We start from the raw sequence: 16,923 nt of genomic DNA, 5'->3' as shown, positions 1-16,923 counted from the left end.
CTTTGGATAAAGCTTATGTTGAAGAAGTGTTATCATGAATTATCACATGTCAGCACAGACAATACTCCCCTATTCAGATAGGACTCACAGTCAGTCACACCTGCATTGTGCATTTCATCATCATCATCATCATCACCATCATCACCATCATTGTTGTTACACAACGTGAGAGAAAGAGGTGAATCCATTCCATGACATCATCTCTTGGCGCCGACTCAAAGGCTTCCTGCCCGCGATTATGATGTCACTAACAGAGAGCATCACCTGATCCAAGTGAGAGACCTGCAGATGTGCCTATTCTCTGTCTGTTTTTCAAAATGGCCCCCGTGTCTGAGCCTGTTCCTATCTGTGTGACCCCGCATGTAGGAACCATTGAATTCAAAGAACACTTTAGGCTGTGTTTTTATCATGACACGTTATATTATACATCATTACACATTCACTGTTAACGCTTCACGCTGTCTCAGTGTATCTTACCAGGGTTACATTCATACAATTTCAAGGCCCCTCTCCATTCATATCAACCCCTCCCCTATTTGTCTACCCCCCCCCCCACACACACTTCCATCCCTTCCCCTCCTTTGCAGTATCCATACAGTACCAGGAAACCCATTGAAAAATAATTTATTTTGGAAATGTATCGTGATCATATATCCATTCAGATTCAGTATAATGATAGGCTTATTTTGCGTACAGTGAAAACACCCCACAGAGAAAAAAGCAGATGAGAATTTTGGAATTATGATAAAACTGTGACTTTACCAACACTGAGTCTGTACTTGTATGTATGTGACTTTTCAGCTGGCCATGGAGGGCAGGCACCAGGTGGGCAGTGCCTACCTGCCCTCCCTCTTCTTCTCCTGGGAATCCTGTACAGTCTCTTGTATCCAGACACACAGTGGATAATGCTAATGTTGAAGAAGTGTTATCATCAATAATCACACATCAGCACAGACAATAGTATCATATTCAAGTAGGACTTACAGTCAGTCACACCTGCATTGTGCCTTTCGCTCATCATCATCTTCATCCTCATCATCATCATTGTTACACAACGTGAGAGAGAGAGGTGAATCCATTCCATGACATCTCTTTGCGCGAGCTCAAGGACGTCCCATGATGATGTCACTGACAGAGAGCAGCACCTGAGCCAAATGAGAGAGATCCCAAAGGGCCTGGAAATGAAGAGCTCCAGAAACTGCTTCTCCAATAGAAATCCCCGATCACGTTTGTCGGTGATGTCATGGCGACGTTAGCTAGCTATGCTCACGTGCGGGCCATCAAATCAGAAACACCCCTTCGATATAAAGTTGTTTTTTGACTAAAATAAAAAGTGTCAGTATCACCTTCACAGGGTGGGAGTAATGACATGCTAAGACCTTGCCTTGAATCTACTCTGGGTTTGAAAACTCTGTGGAGACCAGCGTAACTGTCTATTTTCTGTCTGTTTTTAAAAATGGCCCCAGTGTCTGAGCCTGCTACTCTCTGTGTGCCCGCATGTAGGAACCATTGAACTCCAAGAACACTTAAGATGCTGGCTGTGTTTTTATAACTTCCACTCTTTATAGTTTGATGTGGAAGCGGGACAATGTCACTGTCTGATGTTGTTGTTGTGGGCCACTGGGCATGTGCGGTGGTGGTCTGTTGATGAGGGTTGTGAGTGAGTCGTGACTCCACAGGGTAGGAGTCCTTCTGTAGCTCAGTTGGTAGAGCATGGCGCTTGTAACGCCAGGGTAGTGGGTTCGATCCCCGGGACCACCCATACGTAGAATGTATGCACACATGACTGTAAGTCGCTTTGGATAAAAGCGTCTGCTAAATGGCATATATAAAATGGCATACAGGTTAGGTCATCAGGGTAGGTAGAGAATTTAGATGTCTTCCCACCCACCACCTGTCAGATCAAGGGAAGGCTCATAGTGGCTGATGAGCCCCTGTAGTAGTAATAACATTTGGGATGTGCACTATTTTATGCACTATTTATTTATTTAGGGAATTGGTTGTCATTTGTGCCGCAGACCCCGGTAAGGTCCCATTCAGCAGTCTGTATTCTTAAGTGGTGTCAGATCTCACAATAACTATGTTATAATTAGGGATTAACACAGGAATCTGGGATCCCAGGATTTCCCGACCAAGCTCCTTCCCGATTCACGAGAAGAAAAATTACGATCACTGGAACAATAATATATCATTTCTTTGGAAGAATACAAAATACTCATGTGCGAATATCTGCATGAAATGGATTTTAACTATCCAACTTCATTCACACATTAGTCTAGGGATCACAACACAAGCAGCCTACCAATTTAGTCTAGTCAACACAAGTCCCCAATAAATGCCTTTTAATTTTTAACGGGCATTGTTGACTATCATGAAACTGTAGCAGGCTACACGCGACCTCTCAACGTAGTTATGGTAGGCAGTCTCCATCTCACATTCACAAATCTCCTAACTTTAGCTGTGTGGCACTGGCAGAAGCTCCAAAATATAAACTGCTTCTCACGGTTAACAAAACGACTGATACATTGTTTCTGCAATAGCGCTCAAGAAGAAATAGACATTTGCAACGTTATCCCATGATGTTACACTAACAAAAGCGAGGTCACAGGCTTTAAAGTCAGATTTGCGGGCAATTTATAAACTGCGGCTCCGTCCATGGTGCTGAATCTCCGCCGCTATTGCGGCCATTTGCTTATCTGTTTGTTTAGTGCAGCATCAGATATGTTCCCTGAGACCAAGTCACCACAATAAGCAGATTACCATGAAGTAAAAACAGCCACAACCTTCCTGCAATCCACTGATAGCCAGGTGCAAGGGGAGAGGGAAGGAACAACAAGCTGGCTGAAATATTTCAGTAAATGGTAGGCTAAAATGAATATAATTTTCACTAGGCTGTATAAGCTCATAACATTTTTACCAGTAGGCCAACAGTGCTTCATTGGCCTATATTACAACTAAAATACAGTGTCAAACAGTATGTGAAACCTTTAGAATTACCTGGATAAATTGGTCATTCATCTAAGTCACGGCAATAGACAAACACTGTGTGCTTAATCTAATAGCATACAAATGATTGTATTTTTCTTGTCAATATTGAATACATCATGTAAACCTTCACAGTGTAGGTTGGAAAAAAGCATGTGAACCCCGAGGCTAATGACTTCGCCAAAAGCTCATTGGATTCAGGAGTCAGCTAACCTGGAGTCCAATCAATGAGACCAGATTGGAGATGTTGGTTAGAGCTGCCCTGCCCTATAAAAATGTGAGTTTGCTATTCACAGAAGCATTGCCTGATGTGAACCATGCCTTGAACAAAAGAGATCTCAGAAGACATAAGATTAGAATAGTTGACTTGCATAAAGCTGGAAAGGGTTACAAAAGTATCTCTAAAAGCCTTGACGTTCATCAGTTCACGGTAAGACAAATTGTCTATAAATGGAGAAAATTCCGCATTGTTGCTACTCTCCCTATTAGTAGCCATCCTGCAAATATGACTGCAAGAGCACAGCGCAGAATGCTCAATGAGGTTAAGAATAATTCTAGTATCAGCTAAAGACTTACAGAAGTCTCTGGAACATGCTAACATCTCTGTTGACGAGTCTACGATACATATAACACCAAACAGGAATGTGTTCATGGGAGGACACCACGAAAGAAGCCAGAAGAAAATACGCTTTCTGGAGTGGCCCAGTCAGAGTCCTGACCTCAACTCAAATGAGATGCTGTGGCATGACCTCGAGAGCGGTTCACATCAGACATCCCAAGAATATTGCTGAACTGAAGCAGTTTTGTGAAGAGGAATGGTCCAAGATGTCTTCTGACCGTTGTGCAGGTCTGATCCGCAACTACAGAAAACGTTTGGTTGGGTTTATTGTTGCCAAAGGATGTGATTGTTTACACGATGTCTTAAATAAAGACGTTAAAAGGTGTAATTCTTTGTGTGTTATTAGTTTAAGCAGGCTGTGTTTGTCTATTGTTGTGATTTAGATGAAGATCAGATCAAATGTTAAGACCAATTTTTGCAGAAATCCAGGTAATTCCAAAGGGTTCACGTACTTAGTGTATTGACTGAGAACTTGTTTAATTGCAACAAATACAACAAGTAACTGTTAGATTCCTGTGTAGATTCCTTCCTATTTATCAATTTACAGTGGTATAACTCTGTCTGATTTTTTTTGCTGGTAATATATGCTTTAAAATAGCATTTCCGGTTTGAACGGGAATAACAGGATTCCCCGGAAGGGCTTGTAATTTTGTCGGGAAGGAAAAGTGGTAGATTTTACGGAAAATATGAATCCCTATTTATAATCAATCAATGCATGTCTGATACACTGAAGGACATTGAAAAACAAAACTTGAAGACCAACCTGAACATTTTCTCTTTAGACATATTAGTACATTTCACTTCATTTCCCATCTCCTCCCTGGCCAGGTGACCGGGTCTTTGTATAGTACGTACAGCACAGAGGCACAGAGATGTGACTTGCCTGTGACATCGAAATGCTGTCAGACTCAATTGTGCATGTGCTATAGGCTATGCCACGCCAGAGAGCTGATTCCAAGGAGGGTCATAGTTAATAGATCTTTGGGCAGAGGTCACTAACATGTCTCACATGAAGACAGAAACTTCCTTAGGCCAAATTGGACAGGCCCCGGCATCTCAAAACCGCCAGAATAATGGTGGGCTCATTTCGGCCTCAATTTCCCCCCTCCTCGTTTTTCACTTTCATCACTTTATCCTTTCTATACCCTGTGCCTCTCTCTATCATTCAAATTCGCTAGTATGGCTCCATTTTGGGATCCCACTTGGTGCTTGTTATCCGAGTGTGGATCGACGCCATGACACTTTTATCGTCTTCTAGATATTTTTTTACAAGAATATCTTGACTTTTTACAGAACCTAACTAGATTATTCTCTTGTTGAATGTGTGTAGAAGTGTAACAATCAAAAATAAAAATAAATAATATTTTTTAAAAAAAACTCATGCAACTTGATCAAGCAGCAACACTAACAGAAAAGCGAATAGATACTATCATGTTCTAAGGAGCTGTCTCAGTAGCTGTTGTCATTAAAAAATGAAAATAAAACTATACCAGCACACGCACACAAGAGGAAAAAAGTACTGAAAGAAAGTATGTAACTTGTGTCCTGTCTATACAGTATGTTCGTTAAAACATAACTCAGCAATAAAAAGAAAATAGAAATACAAGCAATAATTGTTTTGAATAACACCAGCCATGACAGAAACCAAAATGAAAATGATAGACTTTGAGGGTTTGTTTGTTGGGTGTTTTGTGTTTACTCTCTAAACAAACACACATTGGGCGGCGGGGTGGGCTTTGTTTTCAGAAGGGAGCACGGATCCCTCTCTTTGCATCAAACGAAGGAAGAGAACCCGGCAATTGGGGCCCGAGATCCAGGGGCGGGGCTGGGGCTGCTGGGGGGCCAGTAGGACAGGGTGTTGGAGTGGCTGGAGGGGGTGGAGGTGGAGAGCTGCTGAGAGGGGGTGGGAGTCCGGCTGCCTTTAGGCCTGAAGAGACTACCTTGGCCCTGGGGTGGGAGGCCCTGGGGTTGGCCCTGGGCTTGACCCTGGGTCTGGAGCTTAAGCGGAGGGGTGGTGGAGGTGAGCTGGGGTGGCAATGGGGGCAGGGGTGGTGGCGGGGCGCAGGGCTCTGGGTCGCCCGACTCTGACTCAGTGTAGCTGTAGGCTTGAGCCCTGGAAATGCCTTTCTGTTGGCGGCGCCAGGAGTTGTAGTAGGTTGGGTCACTGATGTAGTGGCTCACGAAAGAGTGGGTCTTCTGTCTGTTCTGGTCCACCTCATACTCACTGTCACTGCCCTGAGAGGGGAGAGGGGGAGAGGGAAGGGGGAGAGGAGTGGGGGTGATGGGACAGGGGGAGGGAGAGAGCAAGAGAGGAGTTATTATCAGAATACAAGCACATACAATGCCTTCAGAAATAATTCAAACCCCTTGACTTTTTCCACATTTTGTTGTGTTACAAAGTGGAATTAAAATATTTTAATTGTCTTTTTTTCCATCAACGATCTACACAAAATACTCTGTAATGTCAAAGTGGAATTAAAATTACAATATCATTTTTAAATGGAAAATAAAACACTAATATATTTTGATTAGATGAGTATTCAACACCCTGAATCAATACATGTTAGAATCACCTTTGGCAGTGATTACAGCAATGTCTTTCTTTGCCCATGATAAAAAAAATCATTCAAGCTTTGTCAAGTATTGTCATAGATTTTCAAGTGAATTTAAGTCAGAACTGTAACTAGGCCACTCAGGAACATTCAATGTCGTCTTGGTATGTAAATCCATTGTATATTACATTTTGGTCTTGTGTTTTAGGTTATAGTCCTGCTGAAAGGTGGATTTATCTCACAGTGTCTGTTGGAAAGCAGACTGAACCAGGTTTTGCTCTAAGACTTTGCCTGTGCTCAGCTCTATGCCATTTATTTGTATCCTAAAAAACTCCCTAGACCTTGTGGATGACAAGCATACCCATAACATGATGCAACAACCACCATCCTTCAAAATGTGTATTGTTTGGAATTTCCCCAAACATAATGCTTTGTATTCAGGACTAAAAGTCAATTCCTTTGACACATTTTTTTGCAGTATTACTTTAGTGCCTTATTGCAAATAGGATGCATGTTTTGGAATATTTTTTATTCTGTATAGGCTTCCTTCTTTTTACTGCATCATTTAGATTAGTAATGTGGAGTAACTACAATGTTGTTAATCCATCCTCAGTTTTCTCCTACCACAGCCATTTAACTATGTAACTGGTTTAAAATCACCATTGGCGGGTCTCCCGAGTGGCACAGCGGTCTAAGGCACTGCATCCCAGTGCTAGAGGCATCACTACAGACCGGTTTTCGATCCCGGGCTGTATCACAACCGTCTGTGATTGGGAGTCCCATAGGGCGGTGCACAATTGGCCCAGGGTCGTCCAGGTTACGGGAGGGTTTGGCCGGGGGCTTTACTTGGCTCATCTTGCTCTAGCGACTCCTTGTGGAAGGCCGGGCACCTGCAGGCTGGTCTTGGTTGTTAGGTGAACAGTGTTTCCTACGACACATTGGTGCGGCTGGCTTCTGGGTTAAGCGGGCAGGTGCCTAGCAGGTCATGTTTCAGAGGATGCATGAATCGACCTTCGCCTCCCGAGCCCGTTGGGGAGTTGTAGCGATGAGACAAGAACGAAATTGGGGAGAAAAATAAATAAATAATAATAATAATCACCATTGGCCTTGTGGTGAAATATCTGGGCGGTTTCCTTCCTCTCCATCAACTGAGTTATGAAGGGTGCCTGTATCTTTAGAGTGACTGGGTGTATTGATACACCATAGAAAGTGTAATTAATAACTTCCCCATGCTCAAAAGGGTATTCAGTGTCTGCTTTTTTCCCCCTTCTACCCATCTACCAATAGGTTCCCTTCTTTGCGAGCCACTGGAAAACCTCCCTGGTGGTTGAAATTGACAAGCTCAACTGAGGGACCTTACAGATACAGTGCATTTGGAAAATAATCAGACCCCTTGACTTATTCCACATTTTGTTACGCTACAGCCATGTTCTAAAATTGATCTACACACAATACCCCATAATGACAAAGCAAAAACAGGTTTTTAGAAATGTTTGCCAAAAAAAAAACTGAAATATCACATTTACTCAGTACTTTGTTGAAGCACCTTTGGCAGCGATCACAGCCTTGAGTCTTCTGGGGTATGACGCTACAAGCTTGGCACACCCGTATTTGGGGAGTCTTCTGGGGTGTGACGCTACAAGCTTGGCACACCCGTATTTGGGGAGTCTTCTGGGGTATGACGCTACAAGCTTGGCACACCCGTATTTGGGGAGTCTTCTGGGGTGTGACGCTACAAGCTTGGCACACCCGTATTTGGTGGAGTCTTCCGGGGTGTGACGCTACAAGCTTGGCACACCCGTATTTGGGGAGTCCTCTTGGGGTGTGATGCTACAAGCTTGGCACACCCGTATTTGGGGAGTTTCTCCCATTCTTCTCTGCAGGTCCTGTCAAGCGCTGTCAGGTTGGATGGGGAACGTCGCTGCACAGCTATTTTCAGGTCAATGATGTTCGATCGGGTTGAAGTCCAGGCTCTGGTTGGGCCACTCAAGGACATTCAGAGATTTGTCCAGAAAGTAACTGCTGCGTTGTCTTGGCTGTGTGCTTAGAGTCGTTGTCCTGTTGGAAGGTGAACCTTCGCCCCAGTCTGAGGTCCTGAGCGCTCTAGAGCAGGTTTTCATCAAGGATCTCTCTATACTTTCCTCCATTCATCTTTCCCTTTGATCCATTTAAGAATGATGGAGGCCACTATGTTCTTGGTGACCTTAAATGCTGCAGACAATTTTTGGTACCCAACCCCAGATCTGTGCCTCGACACAATTCTGTCTCGGAGCTCTACGGAAAATTCCTTCGACCTCAGGGCTTGGTTTTTGCTCTGACAACTGTGGGGCCTGTGTGCCTATCCAAATAATGTCCAATCAATTGAATTTACCACAGGTTGTCTCCAATCAAGTCTAATATCAAAGGGTCTGAATAAGCTATTTCTGATCTGTTTTTTTATACATTTGCAAAAAAAGAAATGTTGCTTTGTAATAATTGGGTTTTGTGTGCAGATTGGTTAGGAATGTTTTAGAATAAGGCTGAAATGTAACCAAATGTGCAAAAAGTGAAGAGGTCTGAATACTTTCCGAAGGCACTGCAATGTGAGGGATATGAGATGGGTAGTAATTCAAAAACCATGTTAAACACCAATATTGCACACAGAGTGAGTCCATAAATCGTATTATCTGACTTTGTTCAGCAAATGCTTATTGACTCAAGACATTTCAGCTTTTCATTTTTATTAATTTGAACACATTTCAAAAAACATAATTCCACTTTGACATTACGGGCTATTGTGTGTAGATCAGTGACAAAACAAATCTCAATTGAATTCATTTTCAATTCAGGCTGTAATACAACAAAATGTGGAAAAGGACAAGGGGTGTGAATACTTTCTGATGGCTTTGCATTTCCCTGAGAAGTTAGAGATGTGATAATGTGTGTTATTGGGATGTTCAGAGCAAAGTGTCTTTCGTTAACATACACACCCACCACCAAACACCCATGCCCACGCCCCCACACCCACCCACCAGCCCGCCCACCCACCACCAAACACCCACTCCCCCACACCCACCCACCCACCACCAAACACATAAGGTTGTCTATGCATGATCATGATTGGAGAGGAAAGTGACTCGTTACTGGACGTGCAGAGTAATCAGATCATTAACACGAGGGTTGATTGACTGGGTTTAACGTTAAATTAACCATCATCACTACAACAGCCACATGTTGAGCTAACATCGACTATGGGCATCCATCATACACAGTACGACACCAGGAAGACACAGGAGAGATACCACAGGATCCTAGAGGAGTATAACGGAAGGAGACGAGAGGAGGAGAGGAAGAGAGGAAGAGAGGAGCAAGGGGGATGGGGGCTAGGGATAAGTCAGTCTTCTACTACCAGTCTACAGACACACAAGCAGGCAGAAAGCCACATATCCTCACCCAATTCAGTGGAAGCACACGCAGACCACCCGTCCCATACGAGAACACGAGGGCCTCCTATGGGTGACACGGACAAAGACATGTATGGTTTAAAACACCACAGTACAGTATGACGGCCTCCATGACACCTCTTTGGTTCAGATCCCTCTTTGGGACCATCATCACCACCACTTTAAGCGCTACACCGGTCAACTCACCTCCCTTAATAACATAATCAAATATGCCATTTAGGAGACGCTTTTATCCAACTCAACGTACAGCAGTGTGTGCATCCATTTTCTGGATTGGTAACCCTATCGGGAACCGAAACCACAACCCAGACTGGCAAGCGTCACGCTCTACCAGCTGAGGACCACTTGAGCCTTGTTCTACCAGCCATACCTGACACACCACCTAAAACTGATCTGACAAGCAAGCCTGTGGCCCCACTCTCCGAGGGTGTCAGGGGAGTTGGGATATGCAAAAAACACATTTCCAATTGACATGCGTGTAATACACACTTGTACGTGTGTGAAATAGGACAACTATAAACACCCACAGAATTATATTATTATTATAGAATGTATTCTGTGAACTTCCTGCCCAACCTTAGGATGTAGGCTGCCACCCAATGTTCCTCTCCATTTCATTCAAACAATCACAACAGTGATTTGAGTATTTCCAATAGGCACATTCTAGTCGCTGAACGCTTCATGTGTCTTTGCTCGAGGCGTGGCCTATGCTCCTTTGTTTCGTGACACCCGACATTCCAGATGAACAAACAGGAAACAACTCTTTTACCACTCTGTGGGGTCTGATCACCCAATCGGCCCTAAACATTTACATTTACATTACATTTAAGTCATTTAGCAATCGAGCGACTTACAAATTGGTGCATTCACCTTATGACATCCAGTGGGACAGTCACTTAACAATAGTGCATCTAAAACTTAGGGGGTGGGGTGAAGAAAAGAGGTGGGGTTTCAGGTGTCTCCGGAGCTGTCCTGGCGTCGTGAGGGAGTTTGTTCCACCATTGGGGGGCCAAGAAAGCTGCCAATCAACCAATCACAGCCAAAGATTGATGAGCTGGTTCACAAAAATGCTTTCTCATACCAAAGGCAGTCGCTTTCATCATGTTCAGCTAAAATGCTAAGGCAGCATATAACAAAAGACAGTGTAACAAAGAGTTTTTTCTTTTCCATATAGTGTCAGTTTTCAGCAGCCCAGGGATGGTGCTCTCTCTCTCTCTCTCTCTCTCTCTCTCTCTCTCTCTCTCTCTCTCTCTCTCTCTCTCTCTCTCTTGTGGCAACGGATCACAAATACTGTTTCTGTGATGGCACACCTGTATTTCAGCCAATAGATGTGGGACTTTATCAAAATTGGATTTGTTTTCAAATTGATACATACATTTGGCAGGAGGTTAGGAAGTGCAGCTCAGTTTCCACCTCATTTTGTAGGCAGTGTGCCTGTCTTCTCTTGAGGGCCAAGTCTGTCTACGGCGACCTTTCTCAATAGCAAGGCTATGCTCACTGAGTCTGTACGTAGTCAAATTTTGAGTCAGTCACAGTGGTCAGGTATTTTGCCACTGTGTACTCCCTCTCTCTCTCTCTCTCTCTCTCTCTCTCTCTCTCTCTCTCTCTCTCTCTCTCTCTCTCTCTCTCTCTCTCCCTCTCTCTATTAAATTAAATTTAAGGGCTTTATTGGCATTGGGAACATATGTTCACACTGCCAAAGTAAGCGAAATAGATAATAAACAGAAGTGAAATAAACAATAAAAAACAGTAAACATTACACTCACAAATGTTCCTCTCTCTCTCTTTTACTCACTGCCCCCCCCTTCCCCAGGGCACTGGCATTGGCCCCTGATGTTCCACAGACAAAGCAGAGAGCACACTCAGCTCTCATGCTATTGTACTACTGCACCTGTGTTACACATGGCCACGCTCATATTCCATCCTCCCCTGCCCCGCCCCCTCATCGCCCCCCAATACCCCACCTCTCATCATCCACTACAGCTTTCATGCCAAACTACTATATTAATGTATGTCAAAAGAATTTAGAACAGCCAGAGGAGCTGATGACAGCGATAAATCACAGTAAAAGGCCACGGCTATCTGATTCCTAGAAAAATCCCCCTCCTCCTCTGTGCTCTCTTTCTCCTCTTCTTTTCTTTCTACAGTGAATCAAAAACAGATATTGCATACAGAAAAGTCCTCAGCTTTTAACCACTTCAGTAGAGGGGGATGCTTAAAACATAGCACACTGTTTAACAGTTTCCCAACTTAATTTGAGTTACTTAGCGAATAAATCTTGTGGTAATATCATTAGTTACATTAACATTTTTCTCTCTAGTGAGGAAATTCCTGATAAAAGGTTTTGCATCATCCAATGTGAAGTATCAATGGCCTCTGAGTGTTTCGTTATATCATTGTAGCTTCATTGTAAGCACTTCAATCCCACTAGGCAGCGATGGGACCGAATGAAAGGCATTCTTGTCATGCTTCCTCCACTTTCAGCAACACAACAAGAGACAAACAAGCAAAGCAGCCCTCACACTGATCTCAGAACAGATTAAGCCTCTCCAAGTCAAGTGACATTACCTCACTCCAGAAGTATTAGCTAATGCTGTGTCCTGAAATGCTGCTGCTGTGCATGTTTGTGTACAGATTTTGAGCATGGGAAGTTTGTGTTATGTGCATGTGTGTGTGTGTGTGTGTAGCTGGTTGACACACTGGATTGCATCCCACTCCGGCACACCCTCACTAGGGCTTTGGAGTGTGTGGGGAACAGATGTTTCGTTCTCCTGAAATGTTACCATCCACCCTCCCTCTCTTTCACCTCTCTCTCTTCCACCCTCCCTCCTTTCCCTTCCTCCCTCCCTCACTCTCTTCCACCCTCCCTCCCTCTCTTCCACCCTCCCTCCCTCTCTTCCACCCTCCCTTCTTTCCCTTCCTCACTCCCTCTCTTCCACCCTCCTTCCTTTCCCTTCCTCACTCCATCTCTTCCACCCTCCCTCCTTTCCCTCTCTTCCACCCTCCCTTCTTTCCCTTCCTCATTCCCTCTCTTCCACCTTCCTTCCTTTCCCTTCCTCATTCCCTCTCTTCCACCCTCCCTCCTTTCCCTTCCTCATTCCCTCTCTTCCACCCTCCCTCCTTTCACATCCTCATTCCCTCTCTTCCACCCTCCCTCCTATCCCTTCCTCATTCCCTCTCTTCCACCCTCCCTCCTTCCCTTCCTCATTCCCTCTCTTCCAACCTCCCTCCTTTCCCTTCCTCATTCCCTCTCTTCCACCCTCCCTCCTTTCCCTTCCTCATTCCCTTTCTTCTACCCTCCCTCCTTTCCCTTCCTCATTCCCTCTCTTCCACCCTCCCTTTTTTCCCTTCCTCCCTCCCTCTCTTCCACCCTCCCTTCTTTCCATTCCTCACTCCCTCTCTTCCACCCTCCCTTCTTTCCCTTCCTCACTCCCTCTCTTCCACCCTCCCTTTTTTCCCTTCCTCCCTCCCTCTCTTCCACCCTCCCTTCTTTCCATTCCTCACTCCCTCTCTTCCACCCTCCCTCCTTTCCCTTCCTCACTCCCTCTCTTCCACCCTCCCTCCTTTTCCTTCCTCACTCCCTCTCTTTCACCCTCCCTCCTTTCCCTTCCTCATTCTCTCCATTCCACATCCTTGTCCAAAAGAAACTAAAGGGTCCTATTGTGGAATCTACACTAAAATAAGATGCGTTAAATTATGCCTTGAGGTGGTACAGCCTGTGAAATGGTGATTCATTCGAACACATTAAAGGCTAATTAGGGGAGATGCTATGAATGGGCCAAGGCTTTAGGCATGCAACTCAGCTCTACACAGTCCCCAGGGGAGTTACCCTTCTAGCTAAGGAAAAGAGAGAGACACCATACCAGCCAGTGGCAGATCCAAGACTGCTCTTTGCATAATTATTATGTTAAGCAACTAGAGTATCTAGAGAGATTAAGACTTCATCTCATTAACATGTGGAATATTTCTGACTGACGTTTTCTTTGGCGGGGGGTGTTTTTTATTTTCACGTTGACAGCAACATAAGGTTGACATTTTATGCTGATGACTGGCTAAAATATGCTGCTGTCGACATCATCTGTATACTTCTGGCCCTTCTTTGTACACTGTGTTAACTAACCTCCAGACGAGCTTCAATGCCATACAACTCTCCTTCCATGGCCTCCAACTGCTCTTAAATGCAAGTAAAACTAAATGCATGCTCTTCAACCGATCGCTGCCCGCAACTGCCCGCCTGTCCAGCAACACTACTCTGGACGGTTCTGACTTAGAATACAGTGGGGCAAAAAAGTATTTAGTCAGCCATCAATTGTGCAAGTTCTCCCACTTAAAAATATGAGAGAGGCCTGTAATTTTCATCATAGGTACACTTCAACTATGACAGACAAAATGAGGGAAAAATTGATTGCGGAATCCCCTAAAATCCAGCTGTACATCATTTGAGACAGGGATTTAGTGTGACTACAGAGTTTTAATCCCCCTCTGAACACACACTGCTGTTGTTTAGGATGCACATATTCATCAGAGAGTACTGACAGATTTGGCTCTGGGCTATTGTCTGAAAATGTAACATTGCTGTTTCAGTATAAATGTCTAACATCAGAAATATATGTAAGGAATTATAGTATTTTATTGTCAAGTAATTCCTCTGTTTCTCTCTCTCTCTCAAGTCAATTCAAAGGGGCGTTATTGGCATGGAAACGTGTTTACATTGCCAAAGCAAGTGAAATACAAAACAAAAGTGAGAAGACACAAAACAGCATTTAATTAATATAATATTTCTCTATCTTTTTATGTTCTAGCATACTCACATCCTATTATATTTGTGTTTTTGGTTCCAGGAAGTGACATCATATGACTTAATAATAGCATTTGAATAATGCTACAGACGAACCCTCGGAGTAGTTCCAGTCAAAACAATCATGTCTCAGCTCCAGTAACACACAACTTCCATGGGTGGAGAACACACAGATATTTTCTTTCCTCCCCCATGATGAAGCATCACACTGGCTGAGTTTCAAATGGCACTCTATTCCCTCTATAGTGCACTACTTTTGAAATGGGGCAATAAGGCACTACAAAAGGAATAGGGTGCCATTTGGGACGCAGACATTATCTTCAAACCATCTCCCATCGCCTCAGAGATGAGCTCATTCCATTCTCTACCGCTGGTCTCTATGCAGAGTGTCACACACACAGACACACAGAGAGACGGTGACACTTGACTGAACAAACCGCCAAAGTCAACACGGTCTCCTGGCTTCTGGAGACGGTTTGTCTTGTCTACCTGCAGACAGTCCAGGCACAGTTGTGGTGGCCTGGTTGCCACGACAACCCCACATTAACTTCTTCTTCTTCCAAATCCCTTCTTAAGAGGAAGACAATAGCCAACTTATACCTGCCACTGGAGGCCCATAGGGCTTAATGGAGACAGCCCCAACCCCAACCCCAACCCAACACTGAACAGAGCTGATAGCCTGGGGTTGTGTGCGTGTGTGTGTGTTTGTGTGCTTGCGTGTGCGTACGCGCACGTGTGTGTGTGTGTGTGTGTGTGTGTGTGTGTGTGTGTGTGTGTGTGTGTGTGTGTGTGTGTGTGTGTGTGTGTGTGTGTGTGTGTGTGTGTGTGTGTGTGTGTGTGTGTGTGTGTGTGTGTGTGTGTGTGTGTAAGCTGATGGCCTGGAGTTATCCGCTCAATAAAACTTCAAAAGGAGCATCACATTCCTGGTCATCTGGGTGATGATATGCTGTCAGAGGGGATGGCAGGGGAACCGCGGGGCTAAGAGGAACAGGCTCTCCAATCCCATCAAATGTGACTCTTGTCTGGCCCCCTTAAGTCTGGGGTGGTGGCAGGGGTTGTTGGAGGGCTGGAGGGCTAGATATGGCTACTGTATTTGAACTTGTTTGACAATACAGGGGTGTGGAACGGTAGATATGTCAGCCCGATGATGACATGTAAAAATGGCTCACATTGGAGGATGTTTTGGTTGTAGGGAAAGATCCTGTCCGTAGCAGTTCATTGGGTGGGAGATTTCTCCATTGATGTGAAAGAAGCTAAGCTCTTGATAAGGTGGAGAGAGACTTCTGGCTCTTTGGAATTCACACTGGAATGGATTTCGTAGAAACAGAATCCCAAATGGCAACCTATTCTCTTTATAGTGCACTACTACAGTGCCATAGAGCTCTGGTCAAAAGGAGTGCACTATATAGGGAATAGAGTCCTATATAATTTGGGAAAGCTAGAGTAAAAAATTCCAAGATGAAAGAAAACATAGAAGGAAGGCTGATACCAGGGGAATTTAGAACCGCTTCCCCTCACTTCCATCTGACTGCCATCAAAACCAGACTACCGACCACAGGGTTTTCACACAAACCACAAGAGCAGAGTACAGGTGGGAAAGAGCGTGAACAAAGGCAGCAACAAGGGGATCAGTATAGACACAGGGGAAAACGAGTCAGCCAGGAAAAAGATCAAAATGAAAAGCGAGATAAAAATGTAATTTGAGATCTGAGGGATAAAGAGAGAGAGAAAAGAGAGAGAGAGAGAAAGATGAGAGAGAGGAAGCGAGAGAGACATCCAGTCCATTGATGAAAGCTGTTCATTGGGCCCCAGCCCTGTCTGTCCCTCTGATTCAGCAGATGCCAACAGCAGACTGGGACCGGTTTTGAAGGGCATTATGGGTAACGGTTGCCCAAGACGAGGACAGGGCTGTGGAAGGAATCCAGTCTGGGCCTGAGAACGCAGCAGACACTCCAGTCTGTGTGTGTATGTGTGCATGGGCATCCTCTGTGCTTGATTCTGACCACCACCAGCGCTGGGCACTGGCCACTGGCCCTACTCCCAGAACCTGCCTCCAGCTCAGACTGACAGCCCCATAGAGACCAGGAGAGACATGGGACACATTTCACATCCAAACCTATCAATGCCCTGAGTGTGCTCACAGACAAGGTTACATTCGATCACAACCAGGCGCCTGGATGATGCACTGAGCCAATCACTCCGGCGTGCTGTTTCCTCTAGTTACAGATCTGGGATATAGCTGCTCCTCCCCCAGGTCTAATCTTAACCATTAGTGGGGGAAATTCTGATGCCCCACCCCTAGATCCACATAGCATCAATGTGAAGGTGAGGTGCAGAGGGATTCAATATGTTGACAGACAGACAGACAGACAGACAGACAGACAGACAGACAGACAGACAGACAGACAGACAGACAGACAGACAGACAGACAGACAGACAGACAGACAGACAGACAGACAGACAGACAGACAGACAGACAGACAGACAGACAGACAGACAGACAGACAGACAGACAGACAGACAGA

General features: G+C 44.7%; 1 protein-coding gene across 5 annotated transcripts in view; it reads right to left on the bottom strand.

The window, feature by feature from the left end:
• Nucleotides 1-3,406: 3,406 nt before the first annotated feature.
• sdk2b (sidekick cell adhesion molecule 2b) overlaps nucleotides 3,407-16,923 on the bottom strand; it is a 539,954-nt gene continuing 526,437 nt past the window's right edge. For 3 of the 5 annotated variants that reach the window (XM_046357200.1, XM_046357201.1, XM_046357203.1), the window contains exon 45: nucleotides 3,407-5,839. In XM_046357200.1, coding sequence (XP_046213156.1) covers nucleotides 5,378-5,839 — 462 coding nt within the window. In that variant the 3' untranslated portion in view covers nucleotides 3,407-5,377. Of the gene's footprint in view, nucleotides 5,840-9,588; nucleotides 9,646-16,923 lie in introns of all 5 variants that reach the window. The other 2 variants (XM_046357198.1, XM_046357199.1) reach the window with 1 other exon arrangement.

Source organism: Oncorhynchus gorbuscha, linkage group LG07, assembly GCF_021184085.1.
Source record: "Oncorhynchus gorbuscha isolate QuinsamMale2020 ecotype Even-year linkage group LG07, OgorEven_v1.0, whole genome shotgun sequence".
In the NCBI taxonomy this organism is placed as follows: Eukaryota; Metazoa; Chordata; class Actinopteri; order Salmoniformes; family Salmonidae; genus Oncorhynchus; species Oncorhynchus gorbuscha.
This window is presented reverse-complemented; position numbering and strand designations above follow the sequence as displayed.